The sequence below is a fragment of the Pongo pygmaeus genome, chromosome 17 (genome assembly GCF_028885625.2).
Source record: "Pongo pygmaeus isolate AG05252 chromosome 17, NHGRI_mPonPyg2-v2.0_pri, whole genome shotgun sequence".
In the NCBI taxonomy this organism is placed as follows: domain Eukaryota; kingdom Metazoa; phylum Chordata; class Mammalia; order Primates; family Hominidae; genus Pongo; species Pongo pygmaeus.
Genome location: NC_072390.2, coordinates 50813159 through 50837348, shown reverse-complemented (window position 1 = coordinate 50837348; position 24190 = coordinate 50813159). Strand labels below are relative to the sequence as shown.

Sequence of the window (24190 nt, the reverse complement as noted above, 5' to 3'; positions counted from 1 at the left end):
AGTTCCAGACCAGCCTGGGCAACATAGGGAGACCCCGTCTCTACAAAAAAATACAAAAATTAGCCAGAGCAGGAGAATCGTTTGAGCCTGAGAGATGGAGGCTATAGTGAGCCATGATTGCACCACTGCACTCCAGCCTGGGTGACGAAGAAAGACCCTACCAAAAATAATTAAAAATTTAAATTTTTCTAAAAAAATTTTAAATGTGTAGCTATCCAATATCTTTTGGGCTACCTTCCTCTGTTTGTAGTTTCCCAAGTCTTGAGTCCCACCTTCTCATCTTGCCGTAATTCATTTTCCCAGCAACCCTAGCTACTAGAGTACAGAAATGGGATTCAACCTCTATCTATTGGATGGACTCATGGCCAAGTGATGATTCAGAAGGGAACAAAGTGAGAATACAAGCACCAGGATCTACTCTGGGGAGTTTATAGCAGGATGCCCTAGCTCTTTGGGAACAGCTGTGAAGGAAGTGCCAGCATCTGGAGACAGGTGTTGCCCAGGTGAACTGTAGTGTCAGTGATGGATGATGGCAGCAAAGCTGTTTCAACTGGAGACAGTGTTTTAGACCAGGACCAATTGTCCTTGCAGGAACCAACCTCATGCCACCAAATGTGCCAATGTACATGCTGCATAGAACCTAAAGTACCTTTGCCCAGAAGCCCCTGGGATGGCAGAAGAGCACAGTCTTGGGAATTGGTCACACCTGTGTTCAAACTTGGCTTTGCCACCCCAGACATGTAATTTAACTCCTGACCGTTGGTTGTCTCAGATGAAAAATTGAGACAATAAAATCCAATTACATGACTAGTATGATAATTAATTATTAAAAATCTTGTGAATAGGGAGCCTAATATAGTACCTGGCATAGTAGCTGATCCAAAAATATTATTCTTCTCCCACACCCTTTATTCTTATTGCTTTTATCAATACATTAGCACTTTTTTTCTGAGCTGCCATCTCCAAATCATTCAAGTTTTGATAAGAAAGAAGAAAACAAAAACGAGGACAAGGTCCTCAAGCATAACACCACTAGAGACATTTTTCAAGCTGACAATTATCTACTCATAACATTCTCGGGGTCTGTTTGATCAATGAGCCATGAAGTCATCCAATTAGACTATCATCTATCCTGCATTCTGACAACTTATATGAAAGGATGTCACTGTGAAATACTTGATAAAAACTATTGCGACGGAACTTCCCCAAGTCTATCAGCCTAATAGTGTTAATTTTAAAAATAGCAATAAGTAGAATCTGGTGTGACTTAAGATACCACTCCCATATGCACAGCCTAGAATGGTTTCTAGGATCCTTTCTCACATACTATTGGTGTGCCCCTTACTACCACTCTGGAGACAAGAAGGGTATCCTTAGAGCACCTTGCTGAATCCTAACAAGGACCTTGGTCTTCTTGGTGCACGTGGCCATGCTATTCAGGAATCCATTCTAGCAATGGGCCATTCACCTGGCCACTGGTATTTGCTAAGTGCCTGAAACATGCTGAGAAAATGCCAAGTACTGGACATTCAGACAGGCATGGTTCTGACCTAGTGAAGTGTTAGCAGCAGAGAAGAAGGGCAACTGGCAACACAATCAATGATCATAAATTGTGAAGGGTGTTAAAACAGGGGAAACTCAGGAAGCCATCAGTACATACTAAAGTCAAATAGCTACATGAAACTAAGAAGGTTCCAATTTTTCTCCACTAATTGAGCTATTCATGAAAAATGAGAACTCCCAGATAGTATTCAGTGGACCATATTTTTAACTTGGGCAAAGTGGTTTCAAACAACTTTTGGGGGCTCCTGGACAACAGATTAAGATAGCTGAGCATTATTTGGAAAGTATCAGGGAACCTCCTTTTTTTTTTTAATATTATTGCACTTTAAGTTTTAGGGTACATGTGCACAATGTGCAGGTTAGTTACCTATGTATACATGTGCCATGCTGGTGTGCTGCACCCATTAACTCGTCATTTAGCATTAGGTATATCTCCTAATGCTATCCCTCCCCCCTCCCCCCACCCCACAACAGTCCCCAGAGTGTGATGATCCCCTTCCAGTGTCCATGTGTTCTCATTGTTAAATTCCCACCTATGAGTGAGAATATGCGGTGTTTGGTTTTTTGTCCTTGTGATACTTTACTGAGAATGATGATTTCCAATTGCATCCATGTCCCCACAAAGGACATGAACTCATCATGTTTTATGGCTGCATAGTATTCCATGGTGTATATATGCCACATTTTCTTAATCCAGTCTATCATTGTTGGACATTTGGGTTGGTTCCAAGTCTTTGCTATTGTGAATAGTGCCGCAACAAACATACGTGTGCATGTGTCTTTATAGCAGCATGATTTATAGTCCTTTGGGTATATACCCAGTAATGGGATGGCTGGGTCAAATGGTATTTCTAGTTCTAGATCCCTGAGGAATTGCCACACTGACTTCCACAATGGCTGAACTAGTTTACAGTCCCACCAACAGTGTAAAAGTGTTCCTATTTCTCCACATCCTCTCCAGCACCTGTTGTTTCCTGACTTTTTAATGACTGCCATTCTAATTGGTGTGAGATGGTATCTCATTGTGGTTTTGATTTGCATTTCTCTGATGGCCAGTGATGGTGAGCATTTTTTCATGTGTTTTTTGGCTGCATAAATGTATTCTTTTGAGAAGTGTCTGTTCATCTCCTTTGCCCACTTTTTGATGGAGTTGTTTGTTTTTTTTCTTGTAAATTTGTTTGAGTTCATTGTAGATTCTGGATATTAGCCCTTTGTCAGATGAGTAGGTTGCAAAAATTTTCTCCCATTCTGTAGCTTGCCTGTTCACTCTGATGGTAGTTTCTGTTGCTGTGCAGAAGCTCTTTAGTTTAATTAGATCCCATTTGTCAATTTTGGCTTTTGTTGCCATTGCTTTTGGTGTTTTAGACATGAAGTCCTTGCCCATGCATATGTCCTGAATGGTAATGCCAAGTCAATCCTAAGCCAAAAGAACAAAGCTGGAGGCATCACGCTACCTGACTTCAAACTATACTACAAGGCTACAGTAACCAAAACAGCATGGTACTGGTACCAAAACAGAGATATAGATCAATGGAACAGAACAGAGCCCTCAGAAATAATGCCGCATATCTACAACTATCTGATCTTTGACAAACCTGAGAAAAACAAGCAATGGGGAAAGGATTCGCTATTTAATAAATGGTGCTGGGAAAACTGGTTAGCCATATGTAGAAAGCTGAAACAGGGAACCTCTTAAGTTTCCTGAAGAGGAGGGTGATGAAATCAGAGATATACTTAGTTCGAGATGGATAAGAAGTAGGCTGAGTGTGGTGACTCACGCCTGTAATCCCAGCACTTAGGGAGGCTGAGAGTGAATTGCTTGAGTTCAGGAGTTCAAGACCAGCCTGGGCAAAATGACAAAACCCCATCTCTACTAAAAAATACAAAAATTAGCCGGGTGTGGTGGCACACCCCTGTAGTCCCAGCTACTTGGGAGGCTGAGGCAGGAGAATTGCTGGAACCTGGGAGGCAGAGGTTGCAGTGAGCCGAGATCACACCACTACACTCCAGCCTGGGTGACAGAGTGAGACTCTGTCTCAAAAATAACATATATATGTATTTTTACATATATACATATACATACATATATACATATACATATGTATGTATATGTATATATGTACGTATATACATATATACATACGTATATGTATATATGTACGTATATACATATATACATACGTATATGTATATATGTACGTATATACATATATACATACGTATATGTATATATGTACGTATATACATATATATACATATTATATATATACACACAAAATTAGCTGGGCACGGTGGCACATGTCTGTAGTCCCAGCTACTCGAGAGGCTGCAGTGAGCTGAGATCACGCCACTGCACTCCAGCCTGGGCAACTGGCGTGAGACCCTGTCTCAAAAAAAAAATAAATAAATAAAAATAAGAAGGAAAAAGGTGGGGCACCATCAGGGGCTATTTCAGTAATCTAATAAATACAAGAATAGCCGCTGATATGGGTATATTCCTAGAGAGGTTTCACTTTCTGTGCATATCTCTGATTTTTTATGTGCATATGGCTTTATTCAGACTCAGAGTATTTCTTTATTCAGCAGAAGTATTAAGCAATTCTAGGTATAGGCAAAAAGTTGACATTAACATAATTAATAATTATTTTTTCCACAGTAATAAGTTTAAAAGATGATACCATATAAAACTATCTACTAGAGCATCTGCTAAGAAAATATCCAGTAAATTATCATTGAATACAATATCTAAAATAGTTGCAAAACCACTAAAATCTGGAAAATATCCATTTATGTATTCACTTTTAGAGACAAGGTCTTGCCCTTTTATCCAAGCTGGAGTACAGTGGCACAATCATGACTTACTGCAGCCTTGGCCTCCCAGGCTCAAGCGATCCTCCCACCTCAGCCTCCCAAGTAGCTGGGACTACAGGTGTGAGCCACTACAGCTGGCTGGAAAATATCTATTTAATTGTGACATATGACTTTAAAATAACTTAGCATATAAATGCCATGTGCTTGATTACCACAAATGTTCCTAGGAAAGGCTACTCCCCAGCACCCATCAAGAAAGGTTACTCAAAATGGAAACGGGTCTGCAGTCACCACTGATGAGTCACTTGCATCTCCCTCGTGTGTGATTGAGAATTAAGAGAAGGTCAAAGCCATGGTAGTTCCTTCCTAAATATTTTAAGGCCTCAATGTACCCCCATTTCCTGGTAGGTGGGGACCAGTCAGCAGGGTTAACAGTTGCTCTTACCCGGTGTCATCCTGGAAGCCTTCCAACTCATCCCGCTGCTCTGCCAGGGTGGCCTCCAAATCCAGGTAGGCGCCATTGTGAGAGAGCTGCAGAGTACAGTCATCCAGCTGCAAGAGAAAAAGCCCGTTATACCCAACCTGCTCCTCAGATGGGGACTACATATGGAGAAATCACATCATGTTGCCCTCCTGTGTTTTGTGAAATCAAGCAGTGTTCTGAAATGTGGATCATAACTTGAAGAGCTAGTATGTTAGTGCAAACAGATCGGGAACGATCTGTGTACCAAGTGGATGGATGAGGCATCTCTTAACAGAGTGACATTGACAGCATCCTCTGGGCCCTAAGCCACTGAAGGAGCCCTTTGGGCACTGAGCCAGCGCTTTTTTCCACTCTCAGGGGCACAGATGAGACCTGGCATTTCAAGAGTGGAAATCGAGATCACGATGCTGATGTGACCATGGACTGAGTCACAGGGCTTAAAAGGCAAATTTGATGGGGAAAATAAGCTGTTTCCTTTGATTCAGTGAGGAGCCTGCTTATTCAGATTCTATGGTCATACTCTGCACATTACAAATAATGTTGCTCAATAAAGTATTTTTACAATTGAACTAAAACATCCTCCAACTCAATGGCAATATACCCAAATTACAACATAGCACACAGGAAATTAAGTCTCTCTTGCTCTGTCACCCAGGCTGGAGTGCAGTGGCTCCATCTCAGCTCACTGCAACCTCCACTTCCCGGGTTCAAGTGATTCTCCTGCCCCAGCCTCCTGAGTAGCTGGGATTATAGGCACTCACACTGATCTCATTTTTTAAAATTTTTATTTTTTATTTTTTTGGCAACAGAGTCTTGCTCTGTCACCCAGGCTGGAGTGCAGTGGCATGATCTCGGCTCACTGCAACCTCTGCCTCCCGGGTTCAAGCAATTCTTCTGCCTCAGCCTCCCAAGCAGCTGGGATTACAGGCACCCACCACCACGCCTAGCTAATTTTGTTTTGTATTTTTAGTAGAGATGGGGTTTTGCCATGTTGGCCAGCCTGGTCTCGAACTCCTGACCTCAGGTGATCCACCCGCCTCAGCCTCCCAAAGTGCTGGAATTACAGGCGTGAGCCACCACACACAGCCAAAAATTTTGTTTAACAAACATTTATATGTTGTTCATTATATTCTGGGCACTATTCTAAACATTTGTGCATGGGAAGTCAGTTGATTCTCTCACAAACTCCGTATGTTCTACTATTTTCCTCATTTTACAGAGGAGGACTGTGAGGCACAAAGAGAGGCTACGTTACTTGCCCAATTCACCATCTAGTAAATGGTGGAGCTGGAATTTGGATACCAGCAGTTTGATTTGAGGACATGGTCTCAATCACTACACTCTGCATCCTCTCTACAGCCCAAGACACACACAGAACTTGAACATTTTGTCACGGTGCAAAATGCAGCTTGTATCAACTGAGTGTTCTGGTGTGACCGAGCAAATGTGTTTGCCAACGCCATTCCCTTTTCTCCCCAGGCACACAGCCTTGCCTTAGAGTTGGGCTCTGGCTGCATAATTGAGTATTGATCAACAGAATGTGGGTGAAAGTGAAGAAGGCCCCCAACAGGCTTGGCCATAACACCTCTGCACAACTGTCCACTTTTCTTTTCTTGCCTATGGCCAGATGCAGAGGAGCCAGAGGAGACTTTGAAACCTAGAAAACAGCAGAGCCCCAAATGCAAGGAGCTTGGGTTCCTGAGTCACTGCATGGAAGACAGCACTTTGCTGCCCAGATCCACTGACCCATCCTGGACTGTGACAGCATCAAGAAACGAGCCTTTACTGTGCTAACTCATTAAGGTTTTGTGGTTGCTACAGGTAGCAGTTAGCATTATATTACATATAGAATGATCACTCTTAAAATAGAGAAAAATAATTTTACCAAAGAAGATTGAGATTAATATTATGAGGAAATCTAAACTTATACCCTCATGCTTGATTTCTTAAGCTATAAGAGTGACTCAATTCATCCTCTTGCTGAGTTAGGCTATTATTCCAAAATGACAGCTAGGGGAGAAGTGGAGACAAATATGTGGTTACTTTAAAACATCTAGATGAATGCTTGATAATCTGCTATAAGTGAGATTTCAAATAAGGGATTAGTTTTTGTTTTGATAGGAAAGTTTTTCTATTATCCTCAACAAGAGGAATGCAAACTGTCATCTTGTTTAGAAGCAGCATCTATAACAGGCTGTTAATTCTTGTTAGAAACCCCATAGTTCCTTGTTTCTGGTTATCCGCAACAGAATGAAAGGAATTTCTTCTTTATTACTTGTGAGAAATACCTAGTTAAGTCATTTGAAGGGGTTAATCCTATTTGATTCACTTGTTTTATTTCTCTAATAGCAGACCGTACCTCATAATTACTAAAGGTTTGCTGGTGAATTTCAGCATTCTTGAGCAGCATCTTATAGATGGATCATCTGATTGGAGAAAGCATTTAATACAAACTAGCCAACCTGTCTGTAATGTCAAAGGTGTGCCCAAGGTTTTGGGGAAACACACAGGAGCTGCCTCCCCTACTCTATGGAAGCAGCAGGCAGGAAGAGTTTCCTGCAGAAGGTGTCTCCTGAGCCAATGATCACCAGTGGACTGAAATCAGACTTTATCATTCCAGGTGGAAAATTCCAATGAAAATTCGACCCGTTGACACGTACAGTGGACCACGTGTCTGGTTGTAATCATTGGCAGCTCATTCTTGCTTTAATTTCTACTGCCGTTATTAACTAAGAAAGCTGATTTAGTGTGTTCGGCTGACAGTATCAACACTTTGCCTATTTTTAATCCCACATATAATCAACAGACTGAAAGATGGAATGATGAAAGCTCTTTAAGCCATCACAATGTCCTTTTCCTCAACCCCTGGAAACATATGAGCCTAAAGAGAGAAGCACTGGGATAAGGAGTTTCTACTTCTCCTCAAGGAGGTCTGAGTCATTCTGAGCCTGTGGTCCATACTCAGCCAGAGGGAGAGAACCAAGAGCAAGTAGTGCTGTCTGGAGAGAAGCCAAGCATACACATGAATGTGGCATAAATACTCCCACCAGAGCCTGTTTCAAGCCACCAATGCACAGTCACTGAGCATGGGGTTAGAAAGAGGTGTGCAGCAGCTCACCAGTATACAGCATTTCTACCACACAGATCTGTAAGATCTAAATAACCTGGAGAGCAGAGGTAGCAGAATGGAGTAAAATAATTAGGAAGTGACACATTGTAAATGTCTATAACCTTTGTTTTTAATATAATCTGCTCAATTGTGAGTTTCTATAATTCTTATTTATTTTAAATTTCTTTTATTTTTATTTATTATTATTATTTCTTTTTTGTACGGGGTCTCACTGTTGCGCAGGCTGGTCTTGAACTCCTGGCCTCAAGCAATCCTCCCACCCCGGCCTCCCAAAGTGTGGAGATTACAGATGTGAACCATTGTGCCCAGCCAATTTAATTTTTAGTAATAGCTATGTTTGACAAGTGGCTCACAAAATTCCTAAGAATTTGACAATCAGTCTTGCAGGTCACCCAGGCCAGCACCAGCACATACTGCTCTTGGCCATTCAGTTGAGGTACCTAAAGCAGAGATAGCAGAGATGAAAAGACTGACAGCCCCTTACCCAGGCTTATCAGTCTCCACCAGCCCTGCCTAAGCCCTGTGCTCTTCTCTTTAGACTGGGAGGAGGTGGGAATGTACCAGTGGCCAGCAGATGTAGCCCCATCTGGGCTATTTTGCATATCATTTCCATCTCGCACCTTCAGATTTTATTCCCAGTAGCCCAAGACAAATATCTCACCTTTCTGGACACTCACCCTGGCCTGCCAGGTATCTGCCTCAAGGTGCTTCGTGCCAGGCCCAAATTGTAACAGAAAGCCCCATAATCTCCCCAGCCTCTGACAGCAGAATCCCCAAACCTTAGCACAATGGCCTGTTCTCACCATTCCTCTTCTCACATTCTGGACAGCATAACTACTACCATTTCCACAGTTCAATTTTAACAAAATTATATGTCAGGCACAGGCAGGGCACCAAGGAACACATAATCACTTCCTTCCCTCAAAGAGATCATTTAAGTATAACACACAAATCAAACACAGAAGAGAATAAAACACCATCTAAATCAACTGTCAAAATGGGTGGACGTTCATCCTCAGTTATATCCCTTCTGCTATCGTTAGCAGAGACTTAAGCATCCTCCATGGAACTGCCCGAGTCCCCCCTCCAGGATACAGGCTGCCATTATCTCCTACGCCAGATGTCACAACCCCGATCCCTAATGAATGGGTGGGCAGGCCCATCCCATTTGTGCTAGTGAGTCCCTCAACTGAAAAAGAAAATAATTTGCATCTCTTTATCTCTCAGGAACTTCATGTGGAGTCCTCACAGCGGGGCTATAGGAAGAGGGGCTGCCCTTTGGGAGACAGGACATGTGTGTGCAAAGGGGATCCTAACAACACAGGGGCTGTGAAGACAGCAAATGAGTCAACACACACCACCCGAGCCATCCACCACACAAACCCCACCCCATCATTACACCCGAGACACAGGAGATTAATATTTAAACCATCACATGAGCCAAAGAGGAAGAACACAGTGCTTCTTGGCTGGACCGATATGTTGAAAACAGCAAAAGTCCCTAAATATGTGTGGATGGGGTCATGTTTAGCTATTATTTTAATAAGCAAATTAATAGGTACACTAAATGAATTCCTCAATCTTGTCAGTGACAAAGAAGTAACAGTTATAAACTTTCCGAAGAACTAAAAACAATATGAATAGACAGTGAGTGGTGATTAATTCAAATCCAGTTATTATACAGATTTAGACAGATATATCAAAACTTTCCCTACAGAATGACAAACTCAGACACCTCCCTGCCAGACCAGTCCCCGCCGGGGAATCTCAATTCTTATTTACACAGAGGCAACCTGATCCCATTCCTTGGCCTCTCCTGTCAAATGTCTTCCCAAGTGACTTAAGGGACCTGGAATTTCCTGACTCTGACAATTTTCTTATCAACCCTGATCCCCTGACAGCATGTCCACTTCAGTCCTTTCTTGGCTCTAGGTTTGGTGGCCAGGACATTGCCGGGCACTTCAGGACATAAGACAAAGCCAGGAGCTATGGGGGAAGATAACATTACAGGGCTATTACAGAAGTACGGCGATTAAGGAAATTTAGGGGCAGTGACAGCGGTGCAACAGGAAGACTTCAGATTGGATTGCAGGCTCACACAGTTAGGGCTGTAAACCTGTGGCCAGGATTCTGGTGGGAGGCAGGGTGCTCAGCGGGCAGCCAGTCTCAGATCCACAGTAAGTGTCCTTCTAAATATGCACGATTTTGTGCCACTCCGCCTGGGATAAAACACGCCAATAAAGCAGGACCTCATTCTCTGGAGACATAGAAAGAGCCTTCCACTCCTTGTAGAGACACTATGCAAAGTCACTCTGGGGTTCTTTTGACTGTTCCTGCAAAGATAGTGCAGTCAAAAAGAAAGAGCAAGCCAGGCATGATGCCTCATGCCTGTGATCCCAGCGCTTTGGGAGGCCAAGGCAGGCAGATCACTTGAGGTCAGGAGTTTGAGACCAGCCTGGCCAAAGTGGTGAAACCCCATCTCCACCAAAACACAAACAAACAAACAAAAATTAGCTGGGCGTGGTGGTGACACACCTGTAATCCCAGCTACTCAGGAGGCTCGGGCAGGAGAATTGTTTGAACCAGGGAGGCGGAGGTCACAGTGAGCCAAGATTGCGCCACTGCACTCCAACAGAGTGAGACTGTCATCTAAAGAAAAAAAAGAAAGGGCAGACTCACCATCCTGAAAAAAACCCAAACATCTCAAAGGAGGCTGATGTCATGTCTCGATTTATGTATTCTTTCTTTTTCTTAGTCCAGTGAACTAGCATGTTACTGGGGTAGCTTAATGATTATCTAGGTTTTGGCAGCAGGTCCACAGTGATCCATAGCCCAGGCAATAAAATTTCTGTGTAATCCTGAAATAGATTTGCACAGAAACGTTCTATAAATATATACTAGGGCTACTCTTTAAACTAATTTCGGTTATAGTTTAGAAGTGGGAAAACATTCTGATCTTAAAAAGAAAAAAGTAAACCTAATGGAAAGTGCAAGTGCTTATGGCACTTCATTGGTTCCCTCATCCCTGCATCTACATCCTCCCAATGTGATTTTGCAGCAAATTCCCTCTAGAGGCAGATTCGTCCTCTACTCCTGGAATCTGGGTGACCTGTGTCTTGCTTTGGCCAATGGACAGTGTCACGTGTGACCTGGCAGAGACTGGGGCTGCCCTCTCTTGCTGCTCTTGGAGCTCTGCCTCTATCTGAAGATGTTGGGGTTACCCACTGCAGGGTGAAAGACTTGGGCCTGGTTGCTCCTGCCACCCTCGCTCACAGCCTGCCAACTGCCACATGTCACGCGAGGCCAGCCTGGATGGCCAAGCCTCCAGATGACCCACATGACAGACACATGAGACAGCCCAGGAGAAATTGGCCAAACTGAGCCAAACCAGAATTTTCCTGTTGACTCATAGGCTCAGGAGCAACTTTAGGGTTCTGACTTTATGTCACCCTCCTCTTCTCATGAGCTTGCCACCTCAACCCACAGCCGACAGTGAGAACAACTTTCACACTCCACATGCTCTGCACCTGGATGGCAGGTGGGTGAGAGGTTTGCCCCCTTCAAGTTGCCCGCTGAATGCACCACGACACTGCAGGCTCAAGGCAGGGCTGGTCACTACCTGCCCAACCCTGACATGCCACAGAGCAAGAATATACCTGAGCCCAAAGTCCTGCTTCCCTGACCATCCCTGAGCCCAAAGTCCTGCTTGGGGCAGAAGACAGCAGCACATGTTGGGTAAAAGCAAGGAAGGGGAGCCCAAACAGAGCCTGGAGCACCGGGAAGTGAGGAAGCAGTCAGCCAAGGACCCTCCCACAGAGGAGAGGACACAGCAGGAGGCAAGAACACATGAAGTCCCAAACCCCCAGAGTGTGCTCCACGGATCCATGGAACTTCACTTTCAAAATGCAAATGGAAAGATAAAACTTGGAAGAATTTCAAGATAGCAACCTTAAGCACAGGGCCCTTCTGACTCCATCAGTCACACGCCCACAAAGCTAGCCCCACTCTTGGCTCATAAATGAAGTGTTGCTGTGGGCCCTACCTCTCTCCAGGGCCAGGTTGACTGTGGGTCCCCTGAGTGCCCCACTTCAGGAACATACAGCTCTAAGAGCAGCCCAAAAGCAGTCAGCATGTTCCATTTGGTCAGTTGCAATACAGCTATGCCTGTTTCCCCCCTCAGATGGTACTTTTGTTGCTAGGCAGCCATGAAGCTTGTGGCTTCCTTGGATTTTGTGGTTCCTTCTAAATGGAGCAGAGACAAGGAACTGGACTTAAAGGACAAGCAAAAAATGTTAGGAAAGATAGCTTTCCAACAAGCAGTGCCACATGTCCCTTTCACAAGTCTTAATAAAACCAATACAAAACTCGGTTCAATCATTCTAGCTTTTATGGACTAATGATTCCCCCATAACCCATAACAATCATTGCAAAGGGACAAGATACAGGGCACACACTCTGGGGTTTGTCCTCTGCTATTTCCTAAGATGACAGTGAGAATGTGGTATTCATTTCATTAATCTTCAAACTATACATACTCCTCACATGTATTCCTTTGTATGTATAATGCATTTCACATAAAAAATTGTAATTACATTTACATATTTTAAAAATACAAGTAACACTTGGTCAATTTTCTTAAGAGAAAGACTACATGAAATCAATTCACATGATATCAGAAGAAAGTAGTTCCTGTTGGCTAACCCCAACAAATCATTTTTAAACTTTTAAGTTCTTAGTGGCCCATTTGGCCTTTTCTAAATGAGCATATTATAGTTACTTTAATAAATGTTTTAGGATGAAGTACAAAGATATGTTTGACAATCCAGCATATATGGGTTATGAAATAACATGAATGTATTTACTTTGAAAGCAGTTGGACTTTACTTTCTCAGAAATATTTAATAAGTTATGTTCTTTGTGGCCACCGAGCAAGAGAAGCAATGTCTTGAAATTGACTTAAGCAGTTTCCCAATAAGCCCCAGATTTCTATTTAAGTCAACAAGAGTCCAGCTCACCAACCAAAGGCAAGAGCCTCTATCAAATTCTGCAAGAAAGACAAAGGCCAGATTTCTCCCATTCAGAGCTTATATTTAGAGGGAGTGATAGTCTGGTAAATAGGTAAACATTTGAATTATTTTAAAATATTTTGTTATCATTAAATAGCCAAAAATACATTAAACTTTCCCTTGAAAAAGCTGGAATATATTTTTTACTTATGTCTATAGGAACCTTTTGCCATTTTCCATTTCACTTTATTCAAGTTGAAAATCGTACCAACACTATGTTTCAGGATCATTATTATCACTGGTTTTTTCACTCATTCAGATTAATAGTCCTTTCCTGTTCTTCTCCATGCCACACACTACACTGTGTCCTGGGCAGACACTGTGTCCATGCCACACACTACACTGTGTCCTGATCACCCAACAGCCGGTGGCAGTTCAGGAAGTGAGGAGCACAATGAGTTTTTTGCTTGTGTTGTTTCTGTTGTTTTCTTTAGGGTGGAATGTGGGGTGCAGGGACCGAAGCACAGCGGATGCAAAAGTCCTGTCACAGAGTGTGAGCAGTTAAGGTAGTGAAGGGAGGCAGGCCACCAGCCATGGAGGGGGAGCCTCACTGCCCAAAGTAGACTAGACTTGATTCTAGGGCACTAAGAAGCCATGAACTGGAATGGCTGTGAGCAGATGTGTGCAGGATCAGCTTTGCAGTGTGGGGATGGAAGAGGGAAGACAAATGGAGAAGCCACCGCCAGGATCGGGGCAATTTCAATGTGGCTTGGACAATGGTGAATCCAGTGGAAATGGAGAGAAGGAAAGGGAGAGAAGTGGTATAGGGAAGGAGGGCATGAAAGGGAGAAAGGAAAAGTTTGAGGATTGAGTGACTGATCGGATATGGTGGTGTCCAACACGGAGAGGCAAAATCTTGAGTTTCTTGCTTGAGCAAATTAGTAACTGGCGATACCATTTACCATTTGCATTAACATGGCAAACACTGGTCTAATAGCTGTTTGGGGGCAGGGAGATGGGATAAAATGAGGATCTGGTTTTCTGGTTTTTGGTTTTTCAGTTTTTTTTGTTTTGAGGCAGGGTCTCACTCTATCACCCAGCCTGGAGTGCAGTGGCATGAACAAGGCTCACCACATCCTTGACCTCCCAGGCTCAAGTGACCCTCCTACCTCAGCCCCCCAAGTAGCTGGCACTACAGGTGTGCGTCACCATGCCTGGCTAATTTTTTAATTTTTAGTAAAAACAAGGCCTCGCCATGTTGCCCAGGCTGGTCTTGAACTCCTGGGTTCAGGCAAACCTTCTTCCTCACCCTCCCAAAGTGCTGGGATTACAAGCATGAGCCACTGTGCCCGGCCAAAATTGGGATTTGTTTTTAACATGTTATGTCTAAAAATGGTGGTGAATAAAGAAATAGATTCAGGGGGCTGGGTGTGAATAAAAATATGATGGTTGAAATCCTACAGGTGCATTGGCATGCCTAAAGATAACTGCTTACTTCGTGTGTCTTGAGAATCGGTAGCGGTATTCCCTTTTTTAAATTTCTGATATTGCTAACTGTGCTGTCTGAATTTTTTCTCTAATGATTTAGGAGAAGTTCTTTATTAATGTCTTTTTAAAGAACTATTGATTATATTGCTTTTCCTCTATAAGTTTGTTTTCTAGCTCACTAATTGCTATTCTTATCTTTATTATTTTCTTCTGTGTTCTGTGTTTGACATGTTGTTTTTTCCTAACCTCTAAAATCTTAAGATTTTCAGCCTTTCTTCTTTTCAATTATGTGCATTTAAGACTATAATTTTCACAAGACCTCATCTCTACTAAAAATTTTTAAAAAGTAGCTGGGTGTGGTGGTGCACACCCGTAGTCCCAGCTACTCAGAAGGCGAAGGCAGGAGGATCTCTTTAGTTCAGAAGTTCAAGGTTGCAGTGAGCTATGATCATGCCACTGCACTCTAGCCTGGGCAACAGAGAAAGACACTGTCTCAATAAATAAATAAATACGAAAAAGACTATAATTTTCCTCTAAGTAAATTTTAGCTATAGTCCACAGGATCTGATGTGATATATTTTCATTATGTTCAATTCAAAATAATTTCTAAATTTCACTGGGATTTCTTCTTTGATCCAAAAATTATTTAAAAGTATATTAAATAAATTCCAAATATTTAGGAATTTTCTAGTAGCTTCTTTTATTGTAGATTTCTTGCTTAATTTCACCATGATCAAAAGAAAACATACTCTGTATGATTGGAATTCTTCGAAATTTCTTAAGACTTGTGTTATGGCCCAATACATGAAAATAATGTATCCTAACAGTTGCAGTGTTTGTTAAATGAGATGCTTAAATCTCTATCCTCACTGCTCTTTACCTGCTTGTTCTATAGAGAGGCATACAACTGTGAATTTTTCTATTTTTCCTTTTCATTCTGTCAATATTGCATTTATTTCAGTTATTAGGTGCAGACAAATACTTCCTAGTGGACTTTTAGCACTATGAGATTTCCTCCTTCTCTCTAGTAATGTTTCCTGACTAAAGAGTACATCTGTTATTAATACAGGCATGCTACTTTCTTTTGGTTAGTGTTGCATGGATAGTCTTCTTTTAGTCCTTTACTTACAATATTTGGTACCCATATATTTTAGATGTATCTCTTGTAAGTGGAATATAGTTTTTTAATCTAATCTGGTAATTTTTAATAAAAATATATCAAAGACTGTTAATTTAAAATGATTGCTGATGTTTGAGTTCAAATCTGCATGTTTAGTATTTAATCTGCATGTTCTAGTTTCCTTTTTCCTCTTTTCCTGCCATATTTGGTTTAATCTACTATTTTTTATTCTTCTATATTCCTTTCTAGTATTCTATTTATTCCCAGGTACACATTCTTTCATTAAGCCTTTTAGTGATTTATCCTATAGATAATATGCCTTCCTGACTCAGCAAAAACTACTGTAAATTAGTGCCATCACTTCTCAGACAATGTTAAGGGCACTAGACGACTTTAATATGATTTATACCTTTTTTTTTTTTGAGACAAGGTTTCATTATGTTGGAAGTACAGGTGTGTGCCACTGTGCCAGCTATACCTTTTGAGATCTTGAGAAATGTATTTTAAATCCCATGAAATAGTATTGTTTTGGGCAGTCAATATTCGCTTAGATTTACCTTGTTTGTTGCATTTCATTCTTTCCTGCATTTCTGTGCCTCTATCTATAATAATTTCCTTTTCCCTGAAGAACTCTCTTTAGTATTTCTTTAGTGAGAGTCTGCTGACAACAAAATTGGTCAGTTTCTGTTTTCTAGAAGCATCTTGATTTCACCCCCACTTTGGGGGTAACAGCTTTATTGAGATAATGTATACCACATAATTCGCCTATTTCAAGCGCATAATTCTCCGGCTTATAGTATATTCACAGAGTTGTGTATCCATCACCACAGTGAATTTCAGAACATTTTCATCACCCCCAAAATAAACCGCAAACCCATTAGCAGTCACTCCTCATTCCCCCACACATATACCTTCCAGCCCCTGACAACCACTAATCTCCTTTCTGTCTCTATAGATTTGCCTATTCTAGACACTTCATGTAAGTGGAATCATACAATATGTGGTTGTCTTAGTCTGTTTTGTGTTGTTATAAAGGAATACATGAGATTGGGTCATTTATAATTTTAGAAGAGTTATCTGGCTCACAATCCTGCTGGCTGGAAGACTGGGCATCTGGTGAAAGCCTCAGGCTGCTTCCACTCATGACAAAAGGCAAAGGGAAGCCAGCATGTGCAGAGATCACATGGTGAGAGAGGAGGCAAAAGAGGTGGGACAGAGGTACCAGGCTCTTTTTTAACAGCCAGCTCTTGCATGGAAAAAATATGGGTAAGAACTCACTCTCCCCCAACCATGGGCATTAATCTGTTCATGAGGGATGTATCCCCATGACCCAAACACCTCCCATTATGCCCACCCTTAACACTAGGAATCAAATTTTGACATGAGATTTGGAGGGGACAACATCCAAACTATATCAGTGGTCTTTTGTGACTGGTTTCTTTCACTAAGCATAATGTTTTATGGGCTTCATCTATGCTGTAGCATTTATTGGTATTTCATTCCCTTTATTGCTGAATAATATTTGATAGCATGGATATATCACAATTTTATTTATCCATTCCTCAGTTGATGGACATTTGGATTGTTTCCACCTTTTGGCTACTATGAATAATACTACTATAACATTTGTCTGTGTACAAGTTTTTATGTAGACATATGCTTTCACCTCTCTTGGGTATATACCTAGGAGTAGAATTGCTGGGTCATTAACATTTTAAGAAAATGTCAGACCATCTTCCAAAGTGGCTGTATCATTTTACATTCCCACCAGCAATGTTTGAAGTTTCCAATTTTTCTACAATCTCACCAACACTAGTTGTTGTTTGCCCTTTTTATTATGGCAATCCTAATAAATGTGAAATGATATCTCATGCTTTTGATTTGCATTTTCCTGATGGCTAATGATTTTGATCATCTTGTCATGTATTTATTGGGCATGTGTATATCTTTTCTGGAGAAACAGCTATTAAAATCCTTTGCCCATTTTAAAATTGTGTTATTTGTCTTTGTTGTTCAGTTTTAAGAGCTTTTTATATATTCTAATACAAGTCTTCTATCGGATATGTGATTTGCAAAAATCTTCTCCTATTGCATGGATTGTTTTTGACTTTCTGATGATGCCCGTTGAGACACAGAAGTTTTTAACTTTGATAAAGTACAATTTATCTATTTTCTCTTGTTCTTTGTGCTTTTAGTGTCATATCACCTTCATTTTGAAGGATGTTTTTGCTAGATAAAGAATGCTAGGTTAGCAGTTATTTTCCTGGAGTATTCTAAAACTGTTATTCCATTGCTTTATAGCTTACATCATTTTGGTTTAAACATCAGCTAAGTCTGATATATCTCTTTTGAAGATAATCTATTTTTCTCTAGCTGCATTTAATACTTTCATTGCCTTTAATTCTGATGAGTTTTAATGTAATGTGCTTGTGTGCAGATTACCTTGTAATTATCCTATCTAGTATTCGCAGCACTTCTTGAACTTAAAGTTTGGTGTCATTTGTTGATTTTAGAAAATTGGCCATTAACTCTTCAAATATTGCTGCTGTCCATTCTCCTTCTTTTCCCATTCTGTTATTTTAATACGTATATTTTAGACCCATGACTCATATGCTTCTTATGCTCCTTTCTGCATTTTCCATTTTCTGCTCTTCATAAATTGGTCTTAATATCTTCTACTGACCTATATTCCAGATCATTAATGCTCCCTCCATCTGTGTCTAATTTTCTGTTGAACCATTTACTCCATACTTAATTTTTGTATTTGTCATTTCTAAAATTTCCATTTGATTATTTATATTGTACATCTCTATTTTGTTTTGTTAAAATTCTTTATCTTAATCTATTTTCTAGTATGTATTTATCACGATTGTTTTAGAGATCATATCTGATCATTCTGTTATCTGGATCACATAGATGTTTCTGTGGCCTTTTTTTCTTGGTCATGACTCTGGATATATCGAATAAATCTTTATTGAATGTAGTCATGGTTTATTAAAACATTTAGAGGTTCTGGATAATGTTTTCCTTCAGAGAGGATTTTCCTTAGCTTCTCACAAGCCATAGGAATAGATCTCCTTAATCCAAACAAGGATTAAACTCACTCAAAACTGGGTTTCAGTGTTTGTATGGCCTATTATGTGTGCGGTTAGACCTTATTTCAATAGTGTAATCTTTAGGGGTCCCAGCTGAATGCCTGGAATGTTGAACAGAATCCGTCTATCTTGGTAAGCCCCCATCTCCATTTTTTTCTCCCCAGCAGAATAAAACTACTATTAGCTCCTCTTAATTTCTCAGCCTCCTCACTTTCTACTTGCCTTCATAGACCCTGTACCTGCTGCTCATGAACAGGTAAATACATCAAGATGAAAAGCAATTTAGAATATCAGACTTACTGAGTCTGACCTCATTGAGTCTCCTTTTTCTCTGGGGTCTTGGACACCTCGGTAGTTCTCCAGAGCCCTCAAACAAATGTTTTTGGTCCTCTGGCTAGCTTCTCCACTGTTCTGGGTAGAATATTGGTCTGCTACAAGCTAGTTCATTATAGCCAAAAGCAGAAGCCCAAACATCTAACTTTTAATAGCTAAAAATATTTACTATTCAATTAACACAAGTTAACATGAATTATTTAATCTTCACACAAGCCTATGAGGATGGCACTATTATTATTTCATCTTTAATTGATATAAAACTGTAGCACAAGCTCACAGAACACTGTAATTTGGCCAAATAACTTGCCCAAGATTGACACAATTCATAGCAACTGAACCCAAATGACCTGGCTCATGAGACATTGTTCTTAGCTGCTGTGCAAGAGAATACAAGGAAGAGGAAGAAAGGAATGAGAAAGAAAGGAAGGCAAAGGACTAAGTCCTCAGCAAACAACATTTAGAGGCTGCATCAAAGAAAAGGAGACTGGCCAGGCACGATGGCTCATGCCTGTAATCCCAGCACTTTGGGAGGCCAAGGCGGGCGGATCACAAGGTCAGGAGGTCAAGACCATCCTGGCTAACATGGTGAAACACCGTCTCTACCAAAAATACAAAAAAATTAGCCAGGCGTGGTGGTGGGCACCTGTAGTACCAGCTACTTGGGAGGCTGAGGCAGGAGAATGGCGTGAACCCGGGAGGCGGAGCTTGCAGTGAGCCGAGATCACGCCACTGCACTCCAGCCTGGGTGACAGAGTGAGACTCCATCTCAAAAGAAAGAAAAAAAAAGAAAAGGAGAGTGAGTGGCAGCAGCCAGAGAGAACCAGAGGAAAAAAAAAAAAAAACAAGAGAAAGCTGTCATACAAACCAAGGGAAAAGTGCTTCAAGTAGAACATGGTCAACTGGAAAATGCGATGAGAGGTCAAGTGAGACACAGACTATAACATCTGGAATAATTAGGCCTAGTGTTACCAGCTGCTCAACCTTCAAACAATAAAAACCTTTGCCAAGATATGTATGCTCCAATCTCCACCTCCTAGTCTTCCGCAAACATTCACAGAGCACACAGCGGGTCCCAAGAGTATCCTGCTTATTTATTATTATCCTGCCTAACAAAGTGAGGCAGTGCAAACCACTCCTAGACGGCTAAACTGCATAACCAAATTCACGCAGTTAAAAATTGAACAATTATCGGATAAACCATATAAATAGGATAACTCTTACTGATTCTCTTTAAATCGTCAAAGCTCTTGCATAAAGCTTACAAGGACTTTTAATATGTTATTGCTTTATATTTAAAAATCCCTGTTGTGCACATTCATTCAAACAAGAACACTAAAATGTATAAAGAAACTAAACATATGAAAGACTTTCAGTATTATCAGAATGAAGAATTGGTGAAAGGGAGAGAAAGCAAAAACCTAGGGGAAGGGGCATATTATTTCATTAATGTGAGCCACCAATAAAGTAGATCCAATAACAACAGGGTTTATGCATAGGGTCACTCAGACCAGCTACATAATTTGTAGCATAAACCAAAAATGTGGGGCCTAATGTTCAAAAAGCAGGAAAAAAATCATTCTCCTTTCGTCAGCAGTCTCTTTTGACCTCCCATGGTGTTTTTTAAAATCAGCTATTTACTATTGTACTTCCTCAGGCACGGGGATACTCACTGGACATATGTAGAGTTTCACAGGTGTCCACAGCCCCAGCCCCACCACTCTGCACATGAGGAACATGCCCAACCCCAACTCTCTCTGCACCTGCACCCAGGCCCCTGCTGGGCAAAGAGCAGCAGAAGTCCCTGGGCGGGGTGATGAGTGGGCAGCAGACCACCCATCACAGGGAAGTAGGGAGGCAGAAGCGCCAAGCCCCCAGCACCTGCTCCACTGTCCCGTTGGCCTTTGCTTAAAAGACACAACTTCAAAAATAAAATTAAGAATTTCAGGACTATAGCCACATAGCATTAAATTCCAAGTGCAGGGCCCCCTTCTGCATATGGGGCCTTGTGCAACTGCACTCGTTACACACCCATGGAGTCGGTCCCAGGGCAGGCCACCACTCAACACTTCCTGTTGGGTTCTGGGCTGTGAGCCCGAAGCAGCCAGTTGGCTGCTGCCTCCCCTCATCTGCTTGCATTCCTGGATGGTGGGGCCCATAGAACATGACTTGGAATCACAAGACCCTACTGCCCAGTGCCCTTGCCATCCCTCCATCAACCTCCTGGGAGCATTTAAAGTGCAGATTCCTGGAACATACCCCAATATCCTAATTCTGTGGGTCTGAGCAGGTGGGGCCGGGGACATGGCACATTTCCTACCACCCACAGGTGATCTGATGCAGGAACCTGGAGCCCCACCCTGAGAAAAGGTGCCAGAGACACCACCACTTCATCTCCCCTGGGCAGGGGGAGAGCAGAAGTCGCAGGTTGGGCTGAAAACCAAGAGCAGAAACTCAGGAGTCCCAATCTGTTCAGAACTTCCCCTCTGTAGCCAGTGCCCAGCTCTCCTTCCTACTTTGTCACATTTATCCACACGGCACCCTTCAGGCTAAGTGAGTTATCCCGGGGTCCAAGGGTAGGCCCACTGAGACCCAGGGAAAATACACAAATGGGCCAAGAATCTAGCTCCACCTGGCATCTGTGATACGAAGGCCCAGGAGCAGAAGCCACACCTCAGGGAAGTCCAGCTGGCTGTGACTGCAGACTTCTAGGAAAAGCTTTTAAGAATACTAGAGGGTGAGCTGCCTTCTGGCCAGGAAAACCCAGAACTCACGAGTCATTCCATAGCATCCCCAGAAAACAGCCCTTAAGGGATAAAGAAAGCCAGCCTCAGAGCCAAGCTGGCAGCAGAATATTGGGCCAGACTGTTATCTATCACAGCTGTGAAACGATGGGGCCTGCAGGACATCAGCGTTCTGCAACTGGCAGAACACTGCCACACTCGGTGTGACCCACATGGCGTTTTAGAATACTTTTGGTTAGCTGCCAATAGTTAAAAGTAAAGTCATGGTACATAAAAAGCCAGGTTTCCAGCTTCTCTTGAAGGTTGGAAACATCCAGAAACCCTGGGCTGTCCTTTACAGCAGCCCCAGGGAGGCTGGGCTAAGCAGTACTGCCCTCCATTCCAAGCACATGCTACCAAGTATCCAGAGCCACCTGCCTGCTTGGTTCATGGTTCTACTACATATCTGGACCCTGGTTCAGGTGACGCAAAGGTCTTTTTCCTCAGATGCAATATGATTAAATGTGCAGTTTCTTCATTTAGTTTCAACTGTACATAACACTAATGTTCTCTACCTGCCACATTCTCAATAACCAGAGGATTTCAAGGTCAGCAGCATGAAACCAGCAGTGTAACTGACTCTACTCCATTCCCTTAGTAATTCATTAACTCTGTGACCAGACAGCCCTGGTTTAGTGATCAGCTGAAACCCCTCAATCAAACACCTCTACTCGTTGAGGGCTGTGCCGCCTTTAAGAGCCTCAGAGTCCCAGATACCCAAGTCAGCATCTGCTGCCTCCCCTCTGTTTCCTCCATTCTGTCTCCAGAACAAACAGAAAGCCCCACTGTGAGATGCCTGAGATGCAGATTATGGGAGTCCTGTTCAGCGGTGATGCCTCCCCAACCTGGCATCACAAAGTATAGGGTTGGTGTGAGCTGTAATTAAAGACTGGTCCCTGTACTCCCTGCCACAACTTTTAAAATCCAATTTTAAAATCCACAGGCATCCATGTATTTCTAAATTACAACTTGTGCACTTTTAATCGGAAGAGAAAAAAAGAAAGAAAAAAAACAAGCACGGTCCTTGCTCATGAGCAGAGAACCACAAGTCTTTAGGACTTGTCTCCCCTGGAGCTCCAGGATGCTGAAGGATGGCCCTTCCAAAGAGCCACATGCAGGGGACAGCAAAAGTGAAACGCTGCCATTTGTAATGTCACATGCCCCAAGTAAATATTCCCTAAAAACCCCCACACATATTGTCATCTTCAGTTTGTGTTTGAGAAAGGTTTGCAGAAAAAAAGTCCACTCCTCTTCCAGGATTATTCATGTTATATACCAGCCCAGGGCAGGGCTATCACTGTGACCAGGTCTGGTGTGTTTGGGGATCACATTCACTGTGTAGGATGTACATTTCTATAACAAAAAATACAAATGGTCAGTATATGACTCTGGGAATGTTCCAAGTTAACTCATTTGTGAGTCTGGAGAATCTGACCTTTAATATAAAAATTAACTTTCTTTTTTTTTGTTTGTTTTTTTTTTGAGACAGAGTCTCACTCTTTCACCCAGGCTGGAGTGCAGTGGCACAATCTCAGCTCACTGCAACCTCCACCTCCCAGGTTCAAGCAATTCTCTGCCTCAGCCTCCCGAGTAACTAGGACTACAGGAATGTGCCACCATGCCCATCTGATTTTTATATTTTTTGTAGAGATGGGGTTTCGCCATGTTGGCCAGGCTGGTCTCAAACTCCTGCCCTCAAGTAGATCCACTCACTTTGGCATCCCAAAGTGCTGGGATTACAGGTGTGAGCCACAGTGCTCGACATAGAAATTAATTTCTTTCTTTTTCTTTTTTTCTTTTTTTTTGAGACAGAGTTTCACTCTTGTTGCCCAGGCTGGAGTGCAATGGCACAATCTTGGCTCACTGTAACTCCACTCCCAGGTTCAAGCAATTCTCCTGCCTCAGCCTCCCAAGTAGCTGGGATTACAGGTGCATGCCACCACATCTGGCTAATTTTTTTTTTTTTTTTTGTATTTTTAGTAGAAACAGGGTTTCACCATATTGGCCAGGCTGGCCTCGAACTCCTGACCTCAGGTGATCTGCCCGCCTCGGCCTCCCAAACTGCTGGGATTACAGGTGTGAGCCACCGGGCTCAGCCAAAATTAATTTTCAATCTAAGGTTGCTGAGCATGGTCAATGAACATTTTAAACATAGTCTATTTTCTAGTGAGAATCCACTGTGAAACCTGAATTCATAGATTATCATCTGTGAGATTCAGATCTGTCATCAGTCACCATCTTATTGGGATCTAGAGATACTCTACAGCTAAAATGCATACTATAATGATGGCTTTTAAAATGTCAAAACCAAAATTTTCTTCAGGCCCCAGAAATGGTCCAAGTGCTTTTGGTCACAGGCAGTGACACATTTGTGACA

General features: G+C 42.1%; 1 protein-coding gene across 5 annotated transcripts in view; it reads right to left on the bottom strand.

The window, feature by feature from the left end:
• FHOD3 (formin homology 2 domain containing 3) overlaps window positions 1-24190 on the bottom strand; it is a 507914-nt gene that overhangs the window by 445430 nt on the left and 38294 nt on the right. For all 5 annotated transcript variants that reach the window (XM_054461095.2, XM_054461096.2, XM_054461098.2 and 2 more), the window contains exon 2: window positions 4820-4926. In XM_054461095.2, coding sequence (XP_054317070.2) covers window positions 4820-4926 — 107 coding nt within the window. The remainder of the gene's footprint in view (window positions 1-4819; window positions 4927-24190) is intronic.